The sequence below is a fragment of the Suricata suricatta genome, chromosome 14, assembly GCF_006229205.1.
Source record: "Suricata suricatta isolate VVHF042 chromosome 14, meerkat_22Aug2017_6uvM2_HiC, whole genome shotgun sequence".
Taxonomy (NCBI): Eukaryota; Metazoa; Chordata; class Mammalia; order Carnivora; family Herpestidae; genus Suricata; species Suricata suricatta.
In genome coordinates this window covers 15743802-15771324 of record NC_043713.1, presented here as the reverse complement: position 1 = coordinate 15771324, position 27523 = coordinate 15743802, and the positions used below count along the sequence as shown (strand labels likewise).

The 27523-nt window shown below is 48.7% G+C and overlaps 1 protein-coding gene across 1 annotated transcript in view; it reads right to left on the bottom strand.

Moving 5' to 3' along the window:
- Nucleotides 1-27523, bottom strand: part of CCBE1 (collagen and calcium binding EGF domains 1) — a 244836-nt gene that overhangs the window by 10609 nt on the left and 206704 nt on the right. The window contains exons 3-6 of the mRNA XM_029921543.1: nucleotides 24336-24388; nucleotides 19889-20023; nucleotides 17476-17628; nucleotides 6909-7012 (exon numbers count right to left, since the gene is read on the bottom strand). Of these exons, the coding sequence (XP_029777403.1) occupies nucleotides 6909-7012; nucleotides 17476-17628; nucleotides 19889-20023; nucleotides 24336-24388 (445 nt within the window). The remainder of the gene's footprint in view (nucleotides 1-6908; nucleotides 7013-17475; nucleotides 17629-19888; nucleotides 20024-24335; nucleotides 24389-27523) is intronic.

Genomic DNA, 27523 nt, shown 5'->3' with positions numbered 1-27523 from the left:
TAGATGCCCAGCACAGGACCAGACCATACTCAGTACTTGACAAATGGCAGTTCCAGTCTCTCTTTTTCAAGAAGCTAATTTGGAGTGCCAAGTCAGGTGGAGAAAAGCTCATTTATCAGGGTCAGAGCTATCTCCCCCAGATGACTTACTCTGGAGTCCCATAGAAACCAGGCATTTCTGAGATTTTTCTAGAACATGTTATATTTGTCTCCATGTTCTTCTGGAGGAGGCTCTGCTTGGAAACCCTGTGCCCAGAGAGATCCACAAATAGGAGAAGGTACACAGTAAGGTTCATCACTAGCCTTGGAATGCTCTGACACCCTACATCCATCTTTGGATCTGAGCTTTTGAGAGAGGTATCTGTCATTGCTGCATATTCAAAGATGGGCAGCTCTGTGCTCTGTGGGGTCCAACATAACACAGTGCACTAAATTAAAAATTGTGCAATGTTCTTCCTCTGAGGCTTGTATCAATCCTGAACTATGACTTCTGGGAGCAAAAAACAGCAAGGTGCTCTTCCAGTTGCCTCTTCCAGGTCTGTGTCACCCTCTGGGCACAGGGTTTCCAAGCAGGAATTGGATTTGAATGACCTTGATCTAGGGGGATTTTCCCTTTCAACCTTCATGAGCAAGTCAGCCTTTCTCACCTCCTATTTCCTTCCTCAGGGATTTCCGCCCACCTCCAAGAGACTACAGCCCTCTAGGCAAGTTCTGATGCAGCAGAGTGAAACTTTTTGTCCCTGATGCCACACAAACCACCCTAAGATTTCAGGGCTTGCACGTGTCTTTAATAATAAGGAATTGGGATGCGTGGGTGGCTCAGTTGATTAAGTATCCGACTTTGGCTCAGGTTATGATCTCAGGATTCATGAGTCTGAGCCCGCATCGGGCTCTGTGCTGACAGCTCAGAGCCTGGAGCCTGCTTCGGATTCTGTGTCTCCCTCTCTCTGTGCCCCTTTCCCACTCACCTCTCCTTCTCTCTCTCTTAAAAATAAACAAACATTTAAATAATTAAGAAAAATAAGGAATTCACTATCAGGGATTAGGGTAAGTGGCTTGACAGTAAGGGAGTAAAAGATGATCATGAGATATTGAGCCACGGAGCCTAGGCGTGAGAATAGGAGGAATTATAAAACACAACTACTAACTCACTGCTAAGAGACCCGGTGGTGAATGGTAGGCCTGGGAAAGTCTTGTTGTCCAAGATGACCTCATCTGGCGTCAGAAGGTCCTTGGTCTCCTGCACTAGGGTCTACTTCCGAGCATGGAGGTTTGGGAATAATTAGCACGTCCCTGATGAAACATGATTCTGATGGGGACCCCTGGCCAAGACCCCCTTCTCCTGCCGGATAGCTGCTGGGCTGGGGGCTGGCTTGATCTAGTTTTAGAAATTGGCGATTTTTCTTAGTCACGGAGATGGATGTTCTTGCCAATAGGAGAAGTCAGTATCAGTGAAAAAGCAAACATCATGATACAGGGTTTTTACTTTGGCAAACAAGTTTTATCTGATACGTCTCATGGAGAGTAAATTCTTTTGGCTCCTTTGCAGGGTGACTGCCCTAATCCTGTATCCTAATAGCTTCTTGATGGAAGCATGTACAATTTTCCTAAAAGGCAAGTTCACGGGAAACCACAGGAAGGTTTCGGCTGTATCCCTGCAGCCTGGTGAGAAGAACAAGTAGAGGCTCCAGGTGCTGCTCCTGCTCAGCGTCCCTCAGGTGCCCTCAGAGCACGTGGCAGGCTCTTCTGCAGTCAAGGTCCTGCTCCACTTCAGCTGCCTTAGGTGACCTACATGAGTCTGTGATGCCCCCTGATCTGGAACTTCCTCCAAGAGTATTTAGTTTCTTTTTTAGACATTCTTACTGAAATCTATCCCTCTCTGGGCATAAGGTTGTTTGGAGGACAGGAAATTCAAAGAAGCATCAACAATGTCTTTCAAAGAGCCCCCTCAATACCCTTCGCACTTCTGAGCAGCATTCCCAGGATGCTTAGGAGTCCCCCGGCTAGGACGCCATCCTTGGGGAAGGGCAGCCCTAAGGGTCCATGAGCTAGGAGGTTCCTGACCACTCACCGCCTTCCTCCATGCCCTGAGAAGACCTAGCATTCCCTGAAAGATGCCAACAATGACAGTTCCCCTGCAATCATCGCTCCGAGTCCAGCGGGGGTAACCATAAGAATTAGAACATTGTATAGTCTGGAAGTCAGCTTTGCACAATTTCAGATCTGGACTCATGATTCAAAGTCCTCACTGGGATGCAACTGTGATCCAGGGGTTTATAATGGCGCTGGTGTCACTGGTGGCAAGACACCACTCCAACCTGTGACCCTGGGGTGGAACAGGAGGGAACCAACGACTGAGGGGCATTTAGAAGAAAATCTACCATAACTAGCAAACAGTCAACACTGGAAACTGAAGGCAGGTCCAACTTTTTATCCTCTTTCAAGAGGAAAATGGAAATGTGGATTGCAGCTGTGGGCTTCGGCATTAGGCAGAGTTATATCTAAATCTCAGCCCTGCTACTTTTTTTTTTTTTAACCTGGGGGATCTTGGGTAAGCTACGTCACCTGGATCTCCCCATCTACCGAATGGAGACCATTAACATCTACCTGAAAGGGCTCTTGGGGACATGACGGTGGTGATGTCTGGCTGTGTGACTTTGGGTGAGTCCTTTCTCCCTTCCCGGTTCTCACCTTCACCGTCTACAAAATGAAAGGTTTGGACCAGACGATCACATCTTTGGATTTATAGTTTTGTAAGTGAGCCTGGAGGACGAGATCTGCATGTCCAGCTCTCTTTGCTCCCTTGTAAAAGCTGTGAGTTGATCCAATAAATGTCAGCCTCCACTTCCTGGCTGATCTCCTGCTGGGTAATTACATTCAGGCTCCCTTCGGTTCTTTTACACAACAGCAGGACGAGTGGAAAGTAAGAGCATTAGAGTTTGGGAGGCAGATGTCCAGGGTCCCTGGTGTGACTTGCTGCAAAAACACAGCAGAGGACCGGCTTGTGAGATGCAGGTATTTGTGAAGAAGGTCATAGTAATGTCAGAGGTGTGTACATTTCTCCTAGATTCCAATCAATGGAATCATGAATATCGTTATCTCATATTAGCCTTTGTAATAAAGTATCTACACCTCGTAGAGCTGTTGGTACGGATCAGGTGGATGCTGTCTGTAAAGCACTTTCTAAGGAGTTATAATTAATGTTATTTACTTGGTAACTGCTTACAAAGCTCTAAGTGGCAAATACCATTTTAAGTCCTTTATAAATGTGAACTTATTTGGTCATCATGAAAACAGAAATGTCATCCCTTTTTAATAGGAATGAGGCACAGAGATATTAAGTAACCTACCTAGGGTCACACATCTAGCATGTAGCAGGGCTAGGATTTAACTTAGCCAACATGGTTCTAGAATCTGTGCTCCTTACCACTACACCAAGCTGTCTCTCTTACTATTTCCAGTGAGACGTTACAAAGCAACCTATAGTCACTTTAGTGTGGATTAGTCTTCTCGGCATCCCAAGGAGACCCATTTTCCAGAGCAGCTAGATCAAGGCAGCAGCAGAAGTCACAGACGACTGAGGAACCATTTCGTCCCCCAGTACCAAGGGCAGCACTAGAAGGAGCAAACGCAGACCTGGGGCTGCAAATGTGCACACGCCTCTGACACTGCACGGACCTCTAACACCTGAGGCTTTGACCGTCTGCCCCGCTCTGCCTGGCAACTGGTGGTGGACTCACACCTCTGGCTTGATTGCCCAGACAAAATACTCACTTTAGCAGGCTTCTATTCCACACTGTCTTGTACTTCCTCACTTCCCAGCCCACCACGGGGCTGAGCAGGTGCTCAGCTAACCCTTCATGAGTTCATGATTCAGCTTTCCTCAATCGCCCTGCAGCATTGGTCTCCAATCAAATAGTCCCCCAGCAGGAACACAAGGGGCTTCCAAAAATCTGGCTCCTCCTTGCCTCAGACTTTCCCTCAGTGCTCTGATGGGCCTGCATGCCTCTTTATGAGTTAAATGATGGATATTTTACTGAATCCCTAATCTCCCTTTTTAGCAAAAATCACCTTCTCCCAAACTGAAGAAGAAATGACGGAGCCAGAGGCTGGTGTCAGCACACAATTTGGAAAAACTTTTCATGGGAAAATAAAAGCACAGAACATGGAGAGGCACCTGGGTAGCTCAGTTGGTTAAACGTCAGACTTCAGCTCAGGTCATGATCTCACGGTTCGTGGGTTCGAGCCCCACATGGGGCTCTGTGCTGACAGCTCAGAGCCTGGAGCCTGTCTTCAGATTCTGTGTCTCCCTCTTTCTCTGCCCCACCCTTGCTTGCCTCAAAAATAAACATACATTAAAAAAAATTTAAAAGCACAGAACCTGGAAAACCCACGAATCTGTACCTTAGCAAATTACTATAAGGCAAGCACCTTTTTAATGAAACCTAAGTCACAAGACAGAACTCAGCCAGTCACCAGAAGTCACCCTTCCTGTGCTCTGACCCAGTTGCTGATTCATTCTCCCCCGCCCCAAGGAACCACCATTCCTGATTTTCATCACTTCCCGTGTCTTAAAAAGAATTCCTCACCTACCTCTGCGTGTCTACACACTACGGTTTAGTCTTGTTCATTTTATTAAAATGACATGTCTTTTAAGTTTGTTTTAATCTGCAGGTCGCTGCCCCATCAAGTCCCTGCAGCTGGGGTTTGGCTGACTACGCCCATGGGGCAGATCAGCACATCTGCATCCTATTTTCTACCCTGGGGGTGGCCACGGGCCAAGACACCCAGCACCTGCTTCTCTGCCAGCTTATTTGGGGGAGATATTCTACGCTCTTTGTGAAAGAACACATGGCATCAGTAGCAGTGAGAGGAAGTTAAAACGAACCGACCATCCGGCCACCATTGCAGGAGCCGGGATCTGGCCTGCTTCTTGGGCAGTGTCTTCACCTGTCTGCGATCATTAGCATCTTTCTTGCACGGTCACAGTGAGATGCAAGTGGAGCTCTGGATGTAAGGGTCTTCGGAAACTGCAGAATGCAACCCCTTCCAACAGGCGCCTCTGAAAAGGAGTCACTCCTCATAATGTTCTTGGAACGTCAGCATTAGTTCCAGCTTGTCACAATGTGTTTTTAGAGTTCAGTAGGAAACGGATCAATTCCAGTCTAACTAACTGCATGAGAGTTACCGAGTACTAAGTGCGGGAGAGTTCCCACATGAGTTACTGAAGTATTAAGTGTGTGAGAGTTACCACATGAGAGTTACTGGAGTACTAAGCACAGGAGAGTTACCACATGAGAGTTACCGGAGTACTAAGTGCATGAGAGCCATGGCATGAGTTACCGAAGCACTAAGAAGTACTTGCTATTGGATTTGTATGAGTTCTACAGCAAGGTCTTCAAAGGTGATGGGTGTTAGGACACAAAATCTTCAACTTTAAGTATTTTATTAACCGAACGTACATTCCATGAAAGCCACGGAGCCTCAGGGAAAGCCAGATGTGGATTTAGCAAATGTGTTTCTGAACAACTTGGGAGACTTAGCTGCACTGTCCTAAAGATCATTCAGGTTGGAAAAACACTTCCCTACAGCTCTTGGACTTTTAACTGCCCAGGAGAGAAAGCAGAGTAGATTGAGGTCTTGGGATACTGAGTAACAGCCTCCCCCCAACACCCTAATCCTCTGGTCTATGAAATGCAAAGTTTCTTCCATGAACCATTTTCTGGATCTGCTCGATAAGTATTAACATCAATCCAAGTTTAACCTGAGGACGTGTGTGGGATGGATTTCTACCTCCGTGTTTACGTTACTACACCGACAAAGTGTTTTGCTGGTTCTCCCCATTGGATCAGAGAGCACTTGAGATCGTGATTATAGGATATATAAACAGACCCTCACCAGCAACATCCGAAAGACCCACAAAGCCATTCTTCTCCTCTGCCTATTGATCTGTTGGGTCCGCTGGTAGCTGTTGTTGTCATTAAGGGCTGCCCGAATGTTTACTAAACGTGGAAAAGCAATATTGTCTTACGCTTACCCTTTGCCCTGGAGAATAACTAGGTGCCAAAGTTAAACAGATTATATACACCTCTTTGATGTGTTAAGAGCCCTGGGTAGAAGCAATTAAATAAACAAACCAGTATGTTTATGTTTGAGCAGCATCAGAGCAATTTCTGAGTTGCCGACAAGTTGGAGAAACTGACTGACCTTAGATATAATAAATAGCATTGATCTGGGTCCAGGACAGTTGTTCAAGAAATCAGGTCACTAGATCCATCTTGGGGAGTTTACTCAGAGCATAAAAACATTACTAGAAATCTGATATTCTCTGAGGCACGCGTGGGAGCCTTTTATAAAATGAGTCAGTCCTCATTCTTGTTGACACGAGGTACCCAAACGGCTCTTTTCCAAGGTGATGCAGGCCAGACAAAGCACAGGCTATAGCTTTTAACTGTGAAAAATAAAGTTGCTACAGAAATTCATCATCAGCTTTTGGAAGTTTATAGATAGGATGTTCTCTTTTGTAAAACACAGAATGTTAAACAAAGTAGAACTGGGCAAGTCTGTCCCAGGACCATGTGTCTGGACGCTCATTTTACCCAAAGTTGCAATAATCTCAGCTCATCCTGCCTTCGGCTTCGCCATGTGTCCCTTCCTCGCGGACTGCTGTAACAGTCACCTCATCTATCCGTCCTTGCCCTGGCTGTCCTGTCACCCTTTAGCCATTGGCTCTGAGGCTGGGCAGGCAAAGCTAAGTCCAAGTCCAAACCTAGCTGGCGCCAGCCTCAGGGGATGCTCAAGGAAGCTGTGGGCGACACCTTATTTTCTTACTATTTCTAAACATTCTTCGTCTTTATCTCTGTGGAGTCCTCTTTTTATGGGGTTGTTTCTTCCCTAACAGAAACATACCTTCTGCTTCAGCTGCAGCACCGTCTGCTTCATTTGGTGAAACTCGGTGCACGTGGCACAGCAGGTTTTGGCCTCCACCGTGTTCTCAGACTTCTCATCGTGCCCTGTGGGGGGTGGGGGGGAGCACAGGTTGGTTTGGGAGGCTGGAGGACTTCCAGATCTAGAGAGACAGTGTTGCAAAGGGCCGTCTCAAGAGGATCGGCTGGCGGCACGTGAGGGAGAGTCTGGGGATTTTACAGTGCCCAGGTCACTGACAGTGCACCTGGATCAGCAGAGAGAGGGAGGCACCACCGACCCCCAAAACTCTGGATTCAGTTGTTCCCGTTCAGGCATCCCAGCATCTTCCTCTTTCATGCGTGAACATGTGAACGTGGCCCTTTTATCCGTGCCTTTCAGGAGGTGGGATCCACCAGCGTGACATGAGTGACAGTCCCACCCATCCCAGGGCCATGTCATTTCACCTGCTGTAAATTATCCCCTCAGCTCAGGCAATGGGGCTCTAGTGCAGGGCTCCCAAAACTGGTCTCTAACAACCCTGATAGTCCTGCTGCTCGAACTGAGCACAGCCAGGCCAGGTGAGGAGGTGGGGAGGAGGTGGGGTCACAGATCAGGGCTGAGCACTGACCCCAGGGAGATGTGAAGCCAGGATGGAAAACATGCCGGGTGCTCTGGGGTAAAATGGGACAGGCACCGGGGAAGGCGATCTGGCTGTCCGCTGGGAGGGTCCCGATGCTGTCTCGTAGAGCACTAGAAGCTCCAAGAGCTTTTTATGAAAATGTATTTGGCATAAAGAAAGAATGGGCAACTTTCACAGTGACGTGGGCAGACATTCACCCAACTCTCAGCTTACTGGCATTGAAATGGGCTGCACAAGGCTGTGTGCTGGGGAGACTGGGTGCCAGAGGTCATCTTGCTGAGGTGAGTGGGTGCAGACCACCAAGCTGTATGCGAAGCTGTCTGTGATGAGGGGGAGGCTGTGCACACATTTCGCCGGGGTCGGGTAGGGCACTTTGATACCCAGGAAGGGGCAAACATGCCTCGCTCAGAAAGTCTTTGGGGTTGGGCTGGGCGTGCTGGTAACCACCATGGCGGTCTAGAAGGCAGGCGGGGACAGCCAAGCAATGTCCCTCAAAGTCACTTCTTGTCTTTCTTGGCTCACGTACTTTGATCATGCCCCTCTTCTGGGAAGCCCTCTTTGCTGCCTCCACTCATGGAAACCTATCAGCTTTCAAGACCCAGTTCACTTGTTCCACCAAGCCTGGCCCCTCTCTCTACAGAGATACCGCAGTCCTGAGATCAGGCAGCATGTGCTAGCCTTCCCTACGCAGCGGCGACCAGCACCAGGGCGCAAGCCACCCAAGGACTGGAGTTGCTCGCAGCTCATACAGTGGCTGCTCAAAAACTATTTGTGAAATAGAGTGTTGTAGCTTGAACTGTCTTCCTGCCAAAATTCGTATGTTGAAGCCCTAATCCCCAGGGCCTGAGAATGTGCCCTTATTAACAAACAGGGTCCTTGCTGATGTAATTAGTTTTGATGATGTAGGGTAGACTTGAGATCAATGTGGCTGGGGTTTTTTAAATTATTTTTTTAAGTTTGTTTCTGAGAGACAGTGAGCAGGGGAGGAGCAGAGAGGGAGCAAGAATCTCAAGCAGACTCTGCACTGTCAGCACCGAGTCTGATGAGGTGGGGCCTGAACTCGCAAACCAAAGAATCATGACTTGAGCTTAAACCAAGAGTCAGACACTTAGCTGACTGAGCCACCCAGGCGCCCGTGACTGGTAGTCTTATAAAAAGGAAGAATGAGGACAGAGAGGTGCACTGGAGAGAGCACCACGTGAAGAGAAGGCAGAGATCAGGCAGATGTGGCAGGAGCCAAAGGATGCCAAAGATTGCTGGCAAAGCCCAGAAGCAAGGAGAGGGGCACGGGGCAGGCTCTCCCGCATAGCCCTCAGAGGATACCAGCCCTGCCGACACCTTCATCTCAGACTTGTGGCCTCCAGAACAGATGTCTCACATCTCTGCCCTTTAAGCCCTCTAGCTGATGGCGCTCTGTGATGCACCTGGGAACGGATGGATGCGCTGGGCATCAGGAGCACCCCAGGTTCAATTCAACCTTGCGCACCAAGCCCAGCGGATTTCTCCAACGGAGTCAGGCCCCTGCCTGGTGATCTACATGGTGGCTGGTGTTTCTGCTCTTTGGGAGAGTAGGGGAGTTCTGGGGGGCAACGTGGCACCTGAGATCCCTGGCTATTCACCTGCAGCAGAGCAGGGGGTGGCTCAGAGCTCCCCTGTGTCTCCCCCCATCCCTGCACCTCACAGGAGGCCTGAGGCTTGGAGCGTACCTGCTCAAAGACACTTCTCAAGCCAGCAGGTTCAAGCAGGTGAAGCAGGGCTCTGTCTCTAAGTTACCAAAAGCAATGGGGTCAAATCTATAGCTTAGGGTTTGAATGACTGGGAAGTGCATGTGGGTCTTCAGGAAGGTGGCAGTCTTTTTTTTTTTAATTTTTTATGTTTATTTTTGAGAGAGTGTGCATGTGGGGGAGGAGCAGAGAGATGGGGACAGATGATCTGAAGTGGGCTTGGCACTGACAGCAGGGAGCCCGATGGAGGACTCCAACTTACGAACTGTGAGATCATGACTTAAGCCGAAGTTGAGACTCAACTGACTGAGCCAGCCAGGTGCCCCGGCAGTCGATTGATATTGATACACTTTGTTAATTCTCACTTCCTACCTAACTGTCCTATCAGTAGCTTCCCCACCTGCATGGTCAGTTGGTACCCGTGGGAAACGCTGTTGGCCCATATCACAGCTGTCTGTGATAATGAGTGAGTTCTGAGGAGGATAGAGTCTTTGCTTGGAGGTGGTCAAGTACAGTGGTTAAGAGCATGGCTTCCACAGTGCTGTTGTCCTAACTCCACAGTCCAGCTCTGAGGCGGACTAGCTCAGGAACCTCGGGCAAGTTGTCTGACCTTGATAAGCCCCAGCTTCCTCAACCATAGCATTGGAAGGATAATTCCTACCACACAGGGTGACTGTGATGAGTGAGGTGAGCGCTGTGCATGAGCTGGCATACCACCTGCTAGTAAGAAACGGGAGACGGTGCCTGGCAGTCTTCAGACCCCCTCAAGCCCTTTGCTTCCTTTTGCCTGATAATCCCAGGATCTTTGAAGGACAGTATTAACACAGAGGATGAGGGAAAAATGACACCTGGTGACTTCCTGGAAGCCATCTTGCAAGTTAACTGATATGGGTTATTAGAATTGCGGTATCCTGAATCTGAGTCTAACACCCATCCTCTGGGCTCTTCACCCTTGTTTAATGTACCAGTTTAAAGTCCTACTTGCTGACAGAACTTGAACTTGTGTGAGGAGGGCCAGTTATTTAGATCAGTCTCCGGCACAGAAGAGTGACACAAGGGCATTTCCACGCAAGAGTGCACTTGGTGGTGAAGACCGGAAGCCTTAGCAACTCTGGTTGTGCTGACGACACAGAATGGTGGACCCCTGCATAAAGAGATGACCCCGGCTCCAGGTTTATGAGGTTAGTGTGTAAGGACAGTTGGAGGACATCCATGTCTGCCTACCTAGTATCCATCCATTCCAGCCCTTCTACTGGCCAGTTCATACGGTCCCATCCCATAACTCACCGATCTCATCCATCCCATCTTCCCACTCACTTCTCTCACCCACCTGTCTGTCCATCCATCCATTCACTATCCCCCCACCTCTCTCTCCTATCCACCTAGGGAGCATCTGCTCTTCACCAGGCCGTGTGAGGCAGTGAGAGTGCAAAGTAACCAATGATGACTGTTTAACAATTTGTGATTGTCTTTGTCAGGAACCAGCCCAGTTGGCAGAGCCAGGCCATCATGAACAAGAGTCAGAAGCCCGTCTTTCCATTCTGCTTTTACATACTTCGTTGAATTTTCCAAGTGCCGGGGTGATGAAGGCAACTTGATATTTTCACAAGAAGAGGAGACCTTTCTACCAGCTTCTTGCCTCTATTTTGATCACGGAGTGTCAGAAGGGATGTTATCTTTGGTTCAATCTTTCCTTTGCAGGTAAGGAAGTGTAACTTGCTTTAGGTCTTCCCGTAGACCCACGCTGGGCACTTGTAGGTCTTGAATCTGGCATCGTGGGGACACGGTGAGCCTGGTGTTGGGAGTTCTGTTTAGAACACCGGAGAGCCCTCTGCCTGGCAGAACCCAGGACCGTGCGTGGTTCTTGTGTGACTGCCAGACCAGCAGCAGCACATGCAGCCTGCACTCAGAAATCTGAAATCCTGGGAGCAGGCCCCAGGGCACAGTTCCATCAGAGTCCTCCAAGGGGCCCTGAACCACCTGCTTGTTCAACTGTCATCACTCCAGGGAATAAATTCTGCCAAATGACTTTTACCTGGAAAAAGCCTGGTCTGTTCTCTTTTTGTGTGATTACTAGAACACAGACCTCAAGGCAGACTCTGTCCACAAGACTTTTCAATCTCCCATCAACAGGGACTAACACAGTAGCGAGGAACACAGGCTCTGGCGGAGTCAGATGATCAGGATTCGGATCCTCATGCTGCCACTTAGTGCCCCGGGGATGGGAGGCCACAGTTCCTGGGTATGTTAGATAATAAAATGACAAAAGCCTCTATCACCTTGGCTGCTTTGGAATCAATGAAATAACACCTGTGAGTTCCGAGAGCGGTGCCCAGGACAGGGCAAGTGCTCCACAGATGTTACTGTTGGTACGTTCCTTACAGAATAACAGGTCCTCACATCACCCTTTGGAAAGAGCGCTCAGATGGTCTGAAGATAAATTGTGTGTGTAGGCCTGGGGCACGCAATCTGTTCTGAATTGGGGCTCATCCATCCCGCAACTTGCCAAATGTGGAGCTAAAATCATCCTGAGCATACGTGCGTTAACAATGCACTTAGAAATCTGAGAAGGTGGGGCGCCTGGCTGGCTCAGTCGGGTAAGCATCCGGCTTCGGCTCAGGTCATGATCTCACAGTGCGTGGGTTTGACCCCTGCATCGGGCTCTGTGCTGACAGCTAGCTCAGAGCCTGGAGCCTGTCTTTGGATTCTGTGTCTCCCACTCTCTCTGACTCTCCCCTGTTTGGATGTCTCTGTCTCTCAGGAAGGAAGGGAGGAAGGGAGGGAGGGAGGGAAGCAGGGAGGAAGGGAGGAATCAGGAAGACACCTCTGATTCTGCATGTTTTCGGTCCTCTCAAGTCACTACTGTGAGCAGCCCGTATTAAGGGAGAGGTTACTTAACATTCTGCTCCAACCAGTTTGTATTTTAAAGGTGCATTATTATTGATTAGCCACGTGGGGGCATGTAGCTCTAATTTTTACTCATGTTGAGCAGGATACGCATCCTAGCGTTCGAAATAAGAGTTCCTCAGATGCTATATTAGTAATATGTCAATAAACTCAGAGAAACTAAAGAATGTTCCCAATATATTTCATGTGGGCAGTGTCACAAATGAACGGAGGTTTGTTTTTAAAAGCTGATTGTGCCCCTAGCAGCCGTTCTCAATGCTGGTGGCATATGAAAACCACCTGGGGGGTGGGGGGGGGAGGGGAGGTTAAAAAAAAAAATCCCAGGATGTTGCATCTCACCCCTCTGGGGGTTGCAGCAAGAGAACGGGATCGGCAATGTTTAAAGCGCCCCAGGTTGAGAACAGCTGATCTATGGCTCAGCCGGGCTTGAAAGTTACATGAAACACCTGGCTGTCCCTGATACTCTGAACCGCAGTCAGGGACGCCACGGGTCGCTCAGTCACTCTATCAGAAAGTAAACACAGTTTAAAAAAAGAGCAGTAAACTAATGACTACGGAGCCAACGTGTCCTTAATTTGCTCCCCATCGGTGCTACACAGACTCCCTGGAGCGTCTGAACCGGCTCCAGTGATACATTTTCAAAGACAGCGAGCCGCCACTCCTGCCTACTAGCCAGATGGCATGTGTCACTGCGCCTGTGGGTCCACGGCAACCCTTCAGCCGGCAGGGGCAGTTTCGAGGCCGCCCCTTCTCCTCTCCACATGCTTTTCTAATAGTGAGCGGGGGCTGTGTTTGATTTTTAAATTCCTCCGGCTATAACATCACAGCCATCAGACGATGCAAAGCAAAAAAAAAAAAAAAAAAAAAAGGGGTGAGGGGATAGGAAAAAAGGATTTTAGATCACATGTGTTTATATTCAATAATCGTTACTTATTCATCAGAAAAATAACCATGATGAAATACAAAGTTTATGAACTAGTCCACAACAGATGATGCTGTTTAGACAGCCTGTGATGTTACAGAGGCAAGGCTCCTCTGGCTAACTGTGCCTGGTGCTGAGCCAAGTATCTGGATGTTAATTATTCATCTTTGAGATCTCGGAAGGGAAGTTCTGGGTTTCCGTGTCGAAGCTGGCCATGCCTTGGAACCTGGGCACTTGCAGGGACGGAGGGCGAGGTGATGAAGACTTAAGACCGGTTCACAGGGCTGGTCAGGTTCGTGGTACTTATACCGCATCCCGCCAAGTTATGGTGGGTAAGAGGGGCTTCAGAGCCCATCCGGTCCGACATTCTTGTCTTCCTACATGGCAGGGGGCTGAGGCCTGGAGCCCGCCCAGCGACACTCAGCAGTTAACACTGAAGTAGCTCAGGCTGCCAGCTCTCCTAACTTCCAAGCCAAGGAACTTTCCATGGCATTGTGGTTGTCAAAGAAATGCACCCGGGCACTTGTTTTTGTTTCCGGCACCATCAGAGCCAAACCTCCACCTTCCCCGTGGCCCGTCACTTGGGTTAGGATGCTAACATTCAGGGCACATGACATGCCTGTCCTTTCTCATAGTTTTAATTAAGGGTCTGAGTTCTTCCTCTCCACCCCTACCCCCCTGACATCCTTAGTTAGTGCTGTTGGACTGTTTTTCTTAGTCAAATTAAAAAACCAAATGCTAGTCCTGTGTGCATGTATGGTGAATCCAACAGACCCCAGTGACTGAAAATTAAATCCCGAGGAATTCTTTTCTAATGCTGCAGACAGAGGCAAGGGACTGTGATTCAACAGACAGTGATGTTGAAGCTTTGGTGGTTTCTTGGTTTTGTTTTGTTTTTAAACGATTTATAGCTGTTATATTTGGAGGAGGAAGAGAGGAGAGAGAGAATTTGCAGCCTAGGCTCATCCGTGCAATGAGTTTTATGTCACAATAAAGCCCAACGGTATGACCTTCAGCCGGTTGTTACTAATTACATGGAAAGTCAACTCCCATTTAAAGTCGCTGTAAACAGGAACAAATGTTCTCTCAGTCCGGCAGGACAGAGGAGTCCTGTCCTGGTTCATCAGATGGTCTGTAGTCCACAGCAAACAGCTTCCTTCTGGACGTCGGCTGCTTCATCTAGCGGTGAAGACTTGCTTGCCCGCAAGTCAACCAGATGACCAAGTTCAACCCCAGAGCCAGGCCTTTGATGTTAAGAAGTTAGGATTTTCAAAATTTATATTCTTCAGGACACTATCATCTGTGAGATGCTTATAGGTATTTCTTAAGAAAACAACTTGGGGGTGCCTGGGTGGTTCAGTCAGTTGAGCATCCAACTTCAGCTCAGGTCATGATCTCATGGTCTGTGAGTTTGAGCCCCGCGTCAGGCTCTGTGCTGACAGCTCAGAGCCTGGAGCCTGTCTTTGGATTCTGTGTCTCCCTCTTTCTCTGCCCCTTCCCCACCCATGCTCTGTCTCTCAAAAGTAAACAAACAGTAAAAAACAAACAAACAAAAAGTTAAAAAAAAACCCCAACAACTTGGGGACGGCCTTCTGGGTGGCTCAGCAGGTTAAGCATACACTGGTGATTTCAGCTCAGGTCATGAGCTCATGTTGATGAGTTTGAGCCCCACATCAGACTCTGTGCTAAAGTGCAAGGCCTGCTTGGGATTCTGTCACTCCCCTCCCTCTCTGCCCCTCCCTTGCTTGTACTCTTTCTGTCAAAATAAACTTGAAAAAATAATTTGGGGGGAAATTCAGGCTTAATCAACATTAATGTTTTTGAAAAAGGCAATCTCTGAGTTTTCATGCACAAGCCCCATGGGCCCTTAAGTGGGTGCAGTAACGCACTCTTCCCCAAACATCTGAATGCCGATGTTTCGAAAGAAAGTGAACACAACATGAATAAATGCTGTAACAGACAGTCACAACAGGTCACCTTGTAATGAAAGGAATGTTAGAGAAGGTGCAAAGATCGGTGCACATCTCCATCCCTTATAATAACAATCACTTCAGTCTCTCCCTGAATTCTCAGTGGTAGAAGTCGAACTGCTCATCGCTTCGAATTCTTGGTCTCTTGAACTTGATCGCTCACACTAATACTGCTTGTGGATTATGCAATGGATTTTCAAATAGTACCATTTGCTCCTCAGGGAAGGAGACAGAGGACTCCAGTCAGAAGACAAACTTCAGCACCGTAGACTGCCAACCGCGAAGACACACAACGTGAAGTCCCTGTGCCCCCGCCCTGCTGCCGCTGGGTCTGTCTGGGTCCATTTGAGGCAGGAGGAAGGGAGTGTCCCCCACCAGGCCCACCTACTCTTTTGTTGCAAGTCCCATCTAGCCTCTCTCTGGTTTCCCTGTTAACTAAGGCTGGGTTCCGGGGACGAGGGCACTACCCCTGCCATGTGGGAACCACATACAAGGGAGGCCAGGTCCTGTTGTTTGGAGATCCCTACCATCGAATCCCTACCCTGACACTCACCAGGAAGTGTCTGCCGTGGCAGTTTAGACCAAGTAAACAGAGTTCCCCTGGATACAAATTCAGGCAGAGAGACAATGGGGTTGCCAGGCTGAGAAGCCCCCACTCCCTGGCTTCCTGGCTGAGAGCAGAGCTGGAAATCCAACTCCAAAATGAAAAATTAGAAAGCACTTTCTGGTTGCTAACTTTCAAGGGGGGTCCAAGCATTAACAGGTCAATGGCTAAAAGGTTGCACCTCATTTTTCAAAGGATTATCTCCTCCCAGTAAAGGAGATAATTAAATAGGTAAGTGACACACCCTGCCCCTTCCTCACCAGCTCCACCATGGGACAAAAACAGATTTTAATGTTGAATTAAAAAAATAATGGGGTGCCTGGGTGGTTCAGTTGAGCATCCGACTTTGGCTCAGGTCATGATCTCATGGTCCATGGGTTCAAGCCCTGCATTGGGCTCTGTGCTGACAGCTCAGAGCCTGGAGCCTGTCTTTGGATTCTGTGTCTCCCTCTCTCTCTCCCTCCTCTACTCACTGTCTGACATAAAAAAAATAAATAAATTAAAAAAAATAAAAAGCCATGTCGACATTTTTCTCCTCAACCAACTCTTATGCCCCAAAGACTGTTTAACCCCTGCTTTCCAGCTCCTCTGGGCAGAGGCCCCACATGCCTTAGGCTTTCAAAAGTGTCACTAAGCCCAAGTTATTCCAAATTGCCCAATCCTGGGCTGGCCCCAAACCGATTTTGTATCTGCTTCTAGTGTATGGTGGCTTCTTCATGACTCAAGCTGGCTGTTCTCAGTATTTTACTTTGTAGTGTTTCCATGCAAGGCAGCTGTTCCCCAGCTGTTTGCCACCCTTAGCTGATGGCCATGGCCCTCTTCCCTTTTTTTGAATTTAAGGCTACGTCCAAGAATCACGATCTCCTCAGACCCAGACTGTTTGGCCCTTTCACCTCCCTGCATGTCCTGGAACATGGGGTTTGCCTGGGAGCCCCTCCCGGCTCCGAGATGCCCACAGCCCTGCCAGCCTCTCCGGACACACAGCGTCCTGTCGCCTTCCTTCCCAAGGGAGGCAGGGGCGAGCTGGGCCCCGAGCACAGCAATATGGAAGCAGTCTCCTGGCCTAGGAGTCCTGGATACAAGGGTTCCTTCCTCCAGACTTAAAGAAGTAACCCAACATTTGGGCTGATCGGACCCCGAAGGGACAGATCAGTTGGACTGGGCTGACGTAACATATATGAGTCTCTCAAACTCCATGAAGGCCCGCTTCTCAAACTGCTGTGCTTCATCATGGATGGTACGTGCAAAACACGGTACAAACAAATTACCAGAGAAATAAGACCACAAACCAGCACAGACCTTTGGATTTCGGCAAAATGTCTATCATATGGGTATAAACATCTCAACGCTCTCCACTTTCCTTTTATCTAATGAACCAAGTACCACATGGATCTGGGCAGGCGCAGGGCACGGACTATACATCAAGCAGCAATGATGCATTCAGTTCCCTGATGTGGAAAGGGTTCCTATCGATATTCAACCCCTTCTCCAAGAGAACACAAGGTTTCTGGCCTCTTCTCTGCTTATCTCAGGTTGGTGCAAGCGCGTGGTTAAGTTCTAGCGGGTGTGAGCACACCACGTCCACGTGGTGGGGGGCTTCCTCAAATCCACACCAGCTTGCGACTCTCCCTGCCAACAGGCTCTGCTCCCTTGGGGCTCCACCTGATGTCCTACTCCCTTCTCCCCCAGATGCCACCTGCCGTTTGTATAAATGCCCCTTCCTGCTCACTGCTCCCCAAGGAACACTGGCAGGCTCCCAGGGGCCTGCCTACCTATTGGGGTGGCTGGATCTGGACGACTCACCAGTGTCGTTGGGGTATTCGTCTCCCTTGGTGCATTTCCTCCCATCGTCCTCTCGGATGTAACCTTCCCGGCATTCACAGCGGTAGCTGCCCACGGTGTTGACGCACATGTGGGGACACAGTGTCTCATTGCTGGTGGCACACTCGTCGATATCTGGGTTTGGACCAAAGGCAGAGAAGCCTCCATTTCAGAGAACTCTTCCAATAGTGCAGCAGGGGGACATTAGGCTTGGGTCTCCTGTGAAAGGCGGCAGGGGACCCTTTGACAGCCGCCATCTGAGAAGGCTGGGCTGAAGCAGGACGCTAGAAACAGGAGCCTTGATGGGAGTGCCTCAGGCAGTGTCACCCTGGGGACAAGCCCATCGGCGATGGGGTTCCATTGTTTCTCTGCCACTACCCAGTCATGTGACCTGGTCCCAGAGTGCCTAGCCTTCAAAATTCTCACCTACAAAACATGGTAACGATGCCTGCCTGAAATACTGCACCAGGCAAATCAGGAGAGAAGATGAGATAATGGAGAGCAACACACTTGGAAAAGAGGCATCAGAGACATGATTTTCTACAAGGACCCACATGTGCCAAGGGCTTTTACATTCCCTTTTGTGGCTCTAGTTCTGAGCAACAGGACAATGACCCATGGTCAGTGGGAATGGCTCCTTCCCATCAAGAGATGTCATGAAACCACTTCTAGTGAAAGAAAGTAGTCACAATGGGTCTAATGGAAAGAGTTTTCCCCAGGAAATTTTGGGTTCATCAATGCCCCAGACAGACCACCTGTGAGCTGCGGAAATGAGCCACGAGCCCCTCAAACCAGTCAGAGTCCACATAAGCCGTGCACATCACAGCCTCGGTCCCCTACCAAATGGGCTGGGGACAAAACTCCTTCCCACCAGGTGAAGAGAGGGAGGCCCCGATCCGTCTCCTGCTCCCTGGTCGGAGACATCAGCTGCCAGTGGGTGGGGGCCACGACTCAGCCCTGCCTGTGCACCTGCTGCAGTCAGGGCTCAGCCCCGCTGTTCAGGATGCTGACAATGTCCTGGCCACTCTCTGGGCCAGCTGCCCAGGACCCAGCTCAGGCAAGCCCCACGCGTTCCAGGGAGTGTGGTCATTCAGATGGTCCCTGGGGCAGTATGTACCACGTCACCTTCGGACTAAGTGACACAGATGTATTCGCGTAATGAACACCTCACACACCTCTGCCCTTGACCTAAGTGTGAAGCTGCCTCTACTGTCCAGGGCCGGGGGCGGGAGGGCTGGGAGGACAAGATTGAGAGGAGAGAAATAGATGGAATTCTTAGCAAAATGCTTGCTTTGCTGTGCCCAAAAGGGAAGAAGAGGGTAAAAACCACAAACTGAAAGAAGAGCCCCCATGCCTGGGACCTGAGAAGGACAGAGTGGCACATTGTGCTCGTGCTCTCCGTGAGAGGCACCGATGGTCCCGGCTGCACTCACCCGGTGGCCTCACCCTCTTCTCTGCCAGTGTTGGATGCCACCGGGGTAAAGCCAGGAGACTACTGTCTATGACTTCTCTTAAATGCTACTTTCTAGACTGCGGGGACAGAGGAGGAGGGGAGGCCACTCATCACAGCTCATTTATTCTCCACTTGGGACCGTCTGCCTGGGGGCCCTCAGTTCATCCTCTAGCTGATTCTCGAACTTGACTGGGCCCGTGAGACACTAGAGGCATTTGTGTAAATGCAGACTTCCAGACCTACCGCTCAGGCTCTGGAGATGAGGCCTGGAACGTTTTGTCAAAGCAAGAAGCCCAGATGTCTCTGAGACAGGTTAGCCACAGACTGACCACACTTGGAAACATGTGGCTCCAGGGAACAATTCCCATCAACCCATCTCTGGACCTCGCAGAGTGCAGGGCTGGAAAGCCAAGCCAATGTCGGGGAGGAACCTGCTGGTGGCGAAGGGTGTGGCTCAGTTCTCTCCGTGACGGTCCAGGTGGCCAGTGACAGCTCCCTCTGAATCACTTCAACCTGCCTGCCACATGGTCTCTTTCTGGTCCCCGGGTCCGAGTCTTCCCGGAGACGGTGGGTTCTTATCTTTCTGTGCTTTTACACTTCTGCCCACTTACGTTCTGTGTGGCACCATTCTACTTTTTGTTTGAAAAGGGTCCCCTTCTGCTCACGTGTCTCACTGCCTATTAGGATCTGACTGGTCCGGCCTCCCTGCGGAATTCCTCGGCCACGGCTGGTCTGGACGGTCCCAATGAGAGCCAGGGGACTGCTAGCTTGGTACTAACGTGACTCCATCTGGGTATCGCGACACACGGGGAGAAACACAGACCAAGGTAGCTCCTGTGAGCTGGTCTCACCTCTGAAGAATGTCCAGCAGAGGACAGACTCATCCCCACCCCCATCCCCACCCCCCCAGGAGTTGGAAAATACCATGTGACGCCAACGCACCCAGGCAGTACGGCTTTTCTCGCTTCCGGTGTCTCTCTCGGTCATACCGGAATCCCGGGTAACACGTGCACAGCACGCGGCCGAAGTTATCCGTGCACTGCTGTTCACAGGGGGCCTCAGCACACACATCGTAATCTGAGGAAGACAAGCGTGAGCTCACATCAACCTCCATTGTTCAGTAGGTGGGGGCTGTGTCACTGCACCCAGGTCTGGAGGACCTGCATGCTGCTGGGGACCTGGGCATGCCCTCTTCGGGCCCTGGGCCACCTTTTAAAAGTACTACAACGGGGGTAGGGGGGACCTGGGTGGCTCAGTCTGGTTAAGCCACCAACTTCAGCTCAGGTCATCATCTCACAGTTCACGAGTTCCAGCCCCGCATCGGGCTCTGTGCTAACAGTTCAGAGCCTGGAGCCTGCTTCAGATTCTATGTCTCTTTCTCTTTCTGCCCCTCCCCTGCTCATGCTCTGTCTCTCTATCTCTCAAAACTAAATAAATGTTAAAAAAAATTAAAAAAAAAAAAAAGCAAAGACATTCTAGACGGTTGGGCCCTGCAGCATTCCTTGGGGGCCTGTTTTGGCTCTTTCACGAGCTGCAGGAGAGACAGGGATTCCTTCCAGATGACACTAAAGGCGAGCCAGCCCCGGGGAGCAGTGTGGGCATCACGGGGTGAGGCGGGCAGGGGCTGGAAGTCAGGCGGGCAAGAGGAGTATGAGCGGGGAACAGAGAAGGTGTGAGCGCAGCAGAGCCGGGGCCTGGGTGTGCTGTCTCCACGTGTGCGGTAGATGGACCCCAGGTGCTGACGAGGGACTGGGTGAGGGGGAGTGGCTGGAGATCATGAGTCAACTGCGGTGGCTGCCCTCCGATTCGAGAACAATGAAAGCATCTCTTCCTCCCGGTCCTTACCAACAGATATCTCATGAGCCTCTGAAGGGACTCTGGCTGTGAGTCAGGAGCTCGGGCTGCGCTTTACCTCCAGACCAGATCCAGCATCTCAATCGCTATGCTCTCTTCCCCAGGTGCTGACGTATAAACGATCTTTGGGATGCAGAGCGAGCCCGGCTTTGCTCCCGCACAGGGAGGTGGAATGGGTGGGTGTGTCCGATGCAGGTGGGGTCAGTGTGACAAGGAGTGGGCCCTTCTCCTGATGACCTGGACCACCGCCCTTGCTACAAATCCCTTCCCCTGCAACTGGGATTCCAGGCCTGCTTTTCCTGATGGGTTGGTTTCCTTGCCAAAAATCACCTCTAGGCAGCCCACGTTTTGTGCTCTCTACCTCTGCTCGTGTGCTCTGCCATATTGGCCAAATGCTGCCCCCCTCTCCCGAGGGCTCCACCATGGGAGGCATGTGCAGCATCCTGGTGAAGGGCACAGGCTCTGGAACCAGCCCTCCCAGCATTGCTGCTGTTTCTGTGATCTCAGGTCCTTTAAGCCTCAATTTGCTACCTGTAAAATAGGAGTAACAATAATACTGACCTCACAGGACTTTTCCAAAGGTAAAACTGGAGGACACTTTAAGCACAGTGCCTGACCCCCAGTAAAAGCTTAACCCCACTCTTCAGCTTCCTTTACGACTTAGCCCTTAGGGTTGTCTGGGTACTTCCTACAGTTTATGTTCCACTAATAGCTGTTGAACCAGAACAATGAGATCACTCTAGCATTCCGGCCGATCCAAATAATACAGTGGGGCTTAGCGAAATATATCTGGTTGGCAAGCACCACTCAGCTCTGCAGTGGTAGGACGGGAGCAGCCAGAGAGAACACTCAAGTGCATGAGTATGGTTGTGTCTCAATAAAACTTTATTTATAAAAAGAAGCACTGGGTCAGATTTGGCCCACTGGTTGTTGACTTTTGACTTAGAGCAACAAATAGGAGACAACAACACTCTTTTAAATTTCAGCTTCTACTCAGCATATTTGTTTAAAAATTCTAGTCTCTGGTTAATTTAATGTGTCAACATGGGTAGGCCATAGTACCCAGATGCTTGGTTTAACATATGCTACATATTTCCGTGCAATAGTGTTTTTTTTGTTGTTTTTTGTTTGAGATGGGATCAACATTTATTTATTTTTTAAAAATGTTTTTATTTATTTTTTAGAGAGAGAGAGAGAGAGATGGTGTGAGCAGGGGAGGGTCAGAGAGAGAGGGAGACACAGAATATGAAGACAAGGTCCAGGCTCTGAGCTAGCTGTCAGCACAGAGCCTGATGCAGGGCTCAAACCCAGGTACCATGAGATCATGACCTGAGCCGAAGTTGGCTGCTTAACCGACTGAGCCGCCCAGGCGCCCCTGAGATCAACATTTAAATCAGTAGAATATGAATAAGGCAGATTGTCCTCCAACACGTTGGTGGGCCCATTCGATCAGTTGAAGGCCTTAATAGAAATAAAGGCCTTCCCCATGGAAGAGGGAATTTGGGTAGCAGACAGACTTTTGATTCCAACTGTAACTTTCTTCTGGGTCTCCAGCCTCCCCTAGGGACATTTAGTTTGCTAGCCTCCAATTAAATCCTTAAAGTGAACCTGTTTCTCAGAGAATCCTAACTAATACACTATCTTTTCTGAAATTCTATATTTATACTTTGCGTTCTTGGTAACAGAAATCTTTATGACTCAAGAGATCTTTAGTAAGAAACACACACACACTGACTTATTCCCACAGATGAAAACACTTAAATGTTCTAGTAAAAGCAACAGAACAGGGTGTTAGTTACATCGAAGTTATGTTAATCACAGGTGTCACAGACTCACGTGAGGCTCTGATGTCTGAAACCACAAGACCTGACATGTGAAGAAACTCTAAGTATGTGGTCCTCATGGAACATATTTCTGAGCAGGATGGACAAGGTCTTTAGCAGGATCTTAAAGTGACTGGCCTAAACCTCATTTTCTAGCATCTGCCAAGTTGAAATACAAAGGACACAGCTGGGGACTGAGAAAAGCTGGCTTATAAAGAGTGCAACTATTTGGACCTTTGTGGTTTGTTTGTTGTTGTTGCTGACTTCCACCGCGCTCTAACCCACGGAGTTGGCTGGCAGTGAGAAATTCGGTCTCAGCAAGCCTCAAGGCCACAGCCATCAGATGTTAAGTGACTTCCTAACCAGCCTTTCTCCCCAGCTATGGTTTAGGGAATTTGCATCCTTCCAACGAAGGCAGCAGTACCTGGGAGGGATTCAGTTATTCTGGACAAAGGAAATTGCTCTCTCTGAGATAACGCGGCGTGGTTTGGCTTGGTTGGGCTCTTGGTCGTCCACAGATTTCTGGCTTTGTGGGTGACAGTGAAAAAACCTATTTCTCAGTACCCGCTCACCTCTCCACAGCCCCAGGCACACCAATCTCGTGCTCTCCAAACAAATGCTTAGTGGTTTTTGGATCTTCGCTGGGCAGCCTTCCGGGGGGAGGCCAGCTCCCTCTCCTTCCGGAGACCACCTCGAACCTTCTGCTTCTCCGTGCTATGCGCCTGCTCCAAACACTTGCTGGCCCGAATGTCTCGACTGCATATATTGCAGTGATTATTAAAATCAACAGCAGCAACCGCTATTTATCAAGCACTTAAGAGCCGGCCTCGGTTCCAAGTACTTAACATGTGGTAATATTCTTAAAACAACCATGAGTCAAGTCCTAATACATTCCCACAAAAACTAAGGTAGAATTTGTACTGTGGACTGAAGGAAGGTGTCCTCTTGACACTCGTGCATTGAAATTTTAACCTCCAAAGTGATGGTGCTGGGAGGTGGGGCCTTTGGGAGGTGCTGTGATGGTGAGGGTAGAGCCCTCTTCAATGGGATGGATGCTCTGGTGAAAGAGCCCCCGGAAATCTGCCTTGTCCCTTCTGCCACGTAAGGACACAGCGAGGAGATGGACCGGGGAGTTCTCACCAGACATGGAGTTTTGCAGCACCTTGGTCTTCGGTTTAGCCTCCAGAACGATAAGAAATAAGAGTTTGTTGTTTAAGCCACCAGACTATGGTATTTTTGTTACGGCAGCCAGAATGGACTAAGGCAATATGGAAACTGTCATTAAAATCCAGGTCTCCCTGACTCCATGCTATCTGTACCCCATCTCACCAGCTGGAGGCTGTGCGTGCCTGGAGAGCTGGCTCTTGTCCCATTGCTCCCACTGGGCTGAGCACGGTGTCGGCAGGTGAAACACAGAGAGGGGTCAGGGGGATGGTCTGTGTTCTGTGCATGAAGTGCTGATTAGGGGATGATAGCCTCTTAGGCTTAAAACTTGAAATATGAGAATTACTCAATACAGGTGTACGTGTTGTGTAATGATGTAGCTAGAGCATGCTACGTGTAGCCAGATTGGCACTAGAAGGGTCCAATGCCAGCAAAAACTGAAGTTACACACAGAAAATCCACGTGCACTCTGTGTACATCAGAGCTCTACAGACACCTAGTGGTTAGTCACAAACAAGGTGAGAAACGTAATCATTTATATTACATACCTTCTGGGATGCATTGTCCAAGAACAAATTTATACCCTTTGCAGCATTTTTTCCTAAGAAACAAACAAAAATGCATTTTAAATGTGATGTTGGATTAAATATATACTTCTTTTCAGGGGCGCCTGGGTGGCTCAGTTGATTAAGCGTCTGACTTGATTTTGGCTCAGGTCATGATCTCACAGTTCAGGAGATTGAGCCCCACGTTGGGCTCTGTGCTGACAGTGCAGAGCCTGCTTGGGATTCTCTCTCTCTCTGCCCCTCCCCCACTCACACACATGTTCATTCTCTCAAAATAAATAAACTTAAAAATATATATATTTATAATTTTTTTCCAGTTATTAAATGATTTGTAGCCAGGAAAGAGTGAAGCATGAGGAAAAGAGGCATCACAAATTTTTAAGGGAGGTGGAGCTATAAAGGGAAAATAAAATCAACAGCACATGACCACATCTTCTGGTATGTAGGAGGTCCTTTTCACCATATAATATACAAAATTAATCACTTGAATTCTATGAAGTGGATTAATTCAGAGACTTCAGGATACTTGTACCAGGTGACCAGAGGCCTACAGGATATAAAGAACTTTTATGTAAAGGCTATAAAGAAACTTTGTATCTTGAATGGCAACTCCGAGGCTGGCCAGGCTCCTTGTCCTACCAGCCGAGGATTCACGTGACTTGCTAATTATAACCATTTGCTAATAATAATTAGAGGATTGTAACATAATGATTGCTAATTATAACTAGGTAGCTGAGGCTGACACAGGGTCTCCCCTTTGAAAGCTTGCTTTACCTGGACCCCGTCAGTACTGAACAGTATCTAAATTATTTGAATTAAAAAACCCCGCAAACAGGCAATGCTAACAAAAGTTTCCAAGACGTCCATCTCTGCCTGCAGCAGAGAAGTGGTTCCATCAGTTCCAAATGTCAATCTCCACTGGAAGGACTATGTCTCCAGTGTGGGGCTGCAAGTTCCTAACAGACCAACAACCCCGCCCCGTCCTCCAACCGGAGACAGCAAATATAAACTCCAGACGAAAGAGAGGCAAATAACCACTGGCAGGCTCTGAAGAGTCAAGAAAGACAGGCAGGATTTAGGGGGAGCATCGCCATTGGAACAAGGGGCCCAACCAGGCTAACTTTCCTGCTTTGTGGGGCTTTGGCCTGAGCGCTGATACAGTTGATAGGTGGTGGGGAAAGCTAACACAGAGAGCCTGTGACAGGTTTTGGCCTGATCAGATGTAGGGCAAGAAGAGGGTACCCAGAGGCGTGAACCCCTGAGGGGAAATCCTGGAGAGGAAAGTGGAGAATAGGAGCCTTACGTTCTGCGTATTAAGTGCCCAGTCACTGGGAAGCCCGGACCCGGGCGTGTGGGGAGCGACAACCAACACCCCAGTTGAATACAACACGGGCTGGATGAGGGTGTGAAGTGCCGGTGACTGCAAGGCCATTTCCATGTTGCATTCAAGCGAGGTGCTTGCCTGCTCCAAGGAAAGTATCCACGCTTTTCGGACGAACAGAGCAGGAGCCAGGATCTCCACAAAAGAACTTGTATAAATGCGACCCATTCTCAAGGGAAAGACCATCAACGATGCCAACTCCAGTTCCAAATGTTGCAAATATCAGACACAACGTTAAGGTGGCTATTACAACTATGTTCGACCAGGTAAGGGGCACAGCACTTGTAATAAATAAAAAGGTGGGAGATCTAAGAGAAACAGCACAACTATGAAAAGAACAAAAGAGAAATTCAAGAACTGGAAAATAGACGTATCAAATTTTTAAAAAACTCGCTGAGTGGGCTTAACAAAACAGAATGGTGATATGAAGTGGGAAAGAATTCGTGAATTTGAAGATCTATGCACAGGAATTACCCAACTTGAAGAAAAGAGAAACAGTGATTTAAAAAAATGCACTTAACGTCAAGGACTGGGGGGATAATCTCAAAAGGTCTAAACTGTGGTATTTGGAGTTCCAGAAGGCAAACAGAGAATGGAGCAGAAAACAAATGGAGTGAAATGTGGCTGAAACATCCCAAATTTAGTGAAAAACAGAAATTTACACACTAAAGATGTTTAGCAAAGGCCAAACAAGCTCAAGACACACACGCACATGTGCACAGGCACGCAAAAGTCTAGAGATGTCATAGTCTTACTGCTGAAAAACAAAAAAAGAGAAAATCTTGAAAGGCCAGCAGCACAGAATTGCACATTCTATAACAGGAAAGAATGCTCTTGAATGACCATGTGCTTCTCATCAAAAGCCATGGCAACCACAAACAAACAATGGTATGACATCTTTTAAGTGCTAAGAAAACAAACCTACCTGTCAATCCAGAATCTTCTATCCAGTGCAAAAAACCTTCCAAGAATGAAAAGGACATCAAGACGTTTCAGGCAAGAGAAAACCAAGCGTTCATCACTAGCAGACCTGGGCTACGAGAAATGCTACAGGGTATTGTTCAGAATAAAAGGACAGGGACCAGAGGGAAAACCTGAAGTTTTAGGAAGGACTGAAATGCCTCATAAATGATAAATGTCTGGGTACCTACAAAAGGTGATTTTTTTCACCTTTAATTATTTCAAAGCAAAAACGTATGCCATGTCTTGCAGGTTTCACAATGCAAGTAAATGCAATCAACAAAATAATTCCAGAATTTAACAGCAGATGACCCACTTGGTTACAAAATTTCGACACCACATGTCAAATGTACAATCGTGACACCACCCTTACAGCAAACGTTCCTCTCTGCTCTGGGCTTCTCAGACCTCCTTACTTTTCCCTTTCCTCCCCATCTCCGCCCCCCCCCGCCCCGGGTTCCTTGTGAACTTCTCTTTAGCACTTCCATAATCAGTGTGTTGATTCAGAGGCCAAGAATTAAGCTGGGAACAGTGAATTCGAAAATCTCAAGAATATAGCCCAGGATCTTTTGCATCGACTATCAAGGGCAAACTATCATTAACAACAACAACAACAACAAAACAACAAAACAACAAAATCAACAAACTATTCTTGGGCACGATTGGGTGGCTCAGTTGGTTAAGCATCCAAGTCTTGATTTGAGCTCAGGTCACGATCTCACACAGTTCGTGGGTTGGGGCCCCATGTTGGGCTCTGATCTGACAGCACAAAGCTTGCTTGGGATTCTCTCTCTCTGACCCTCCCTAGCTCCTGCTCACTCTCTCTCTC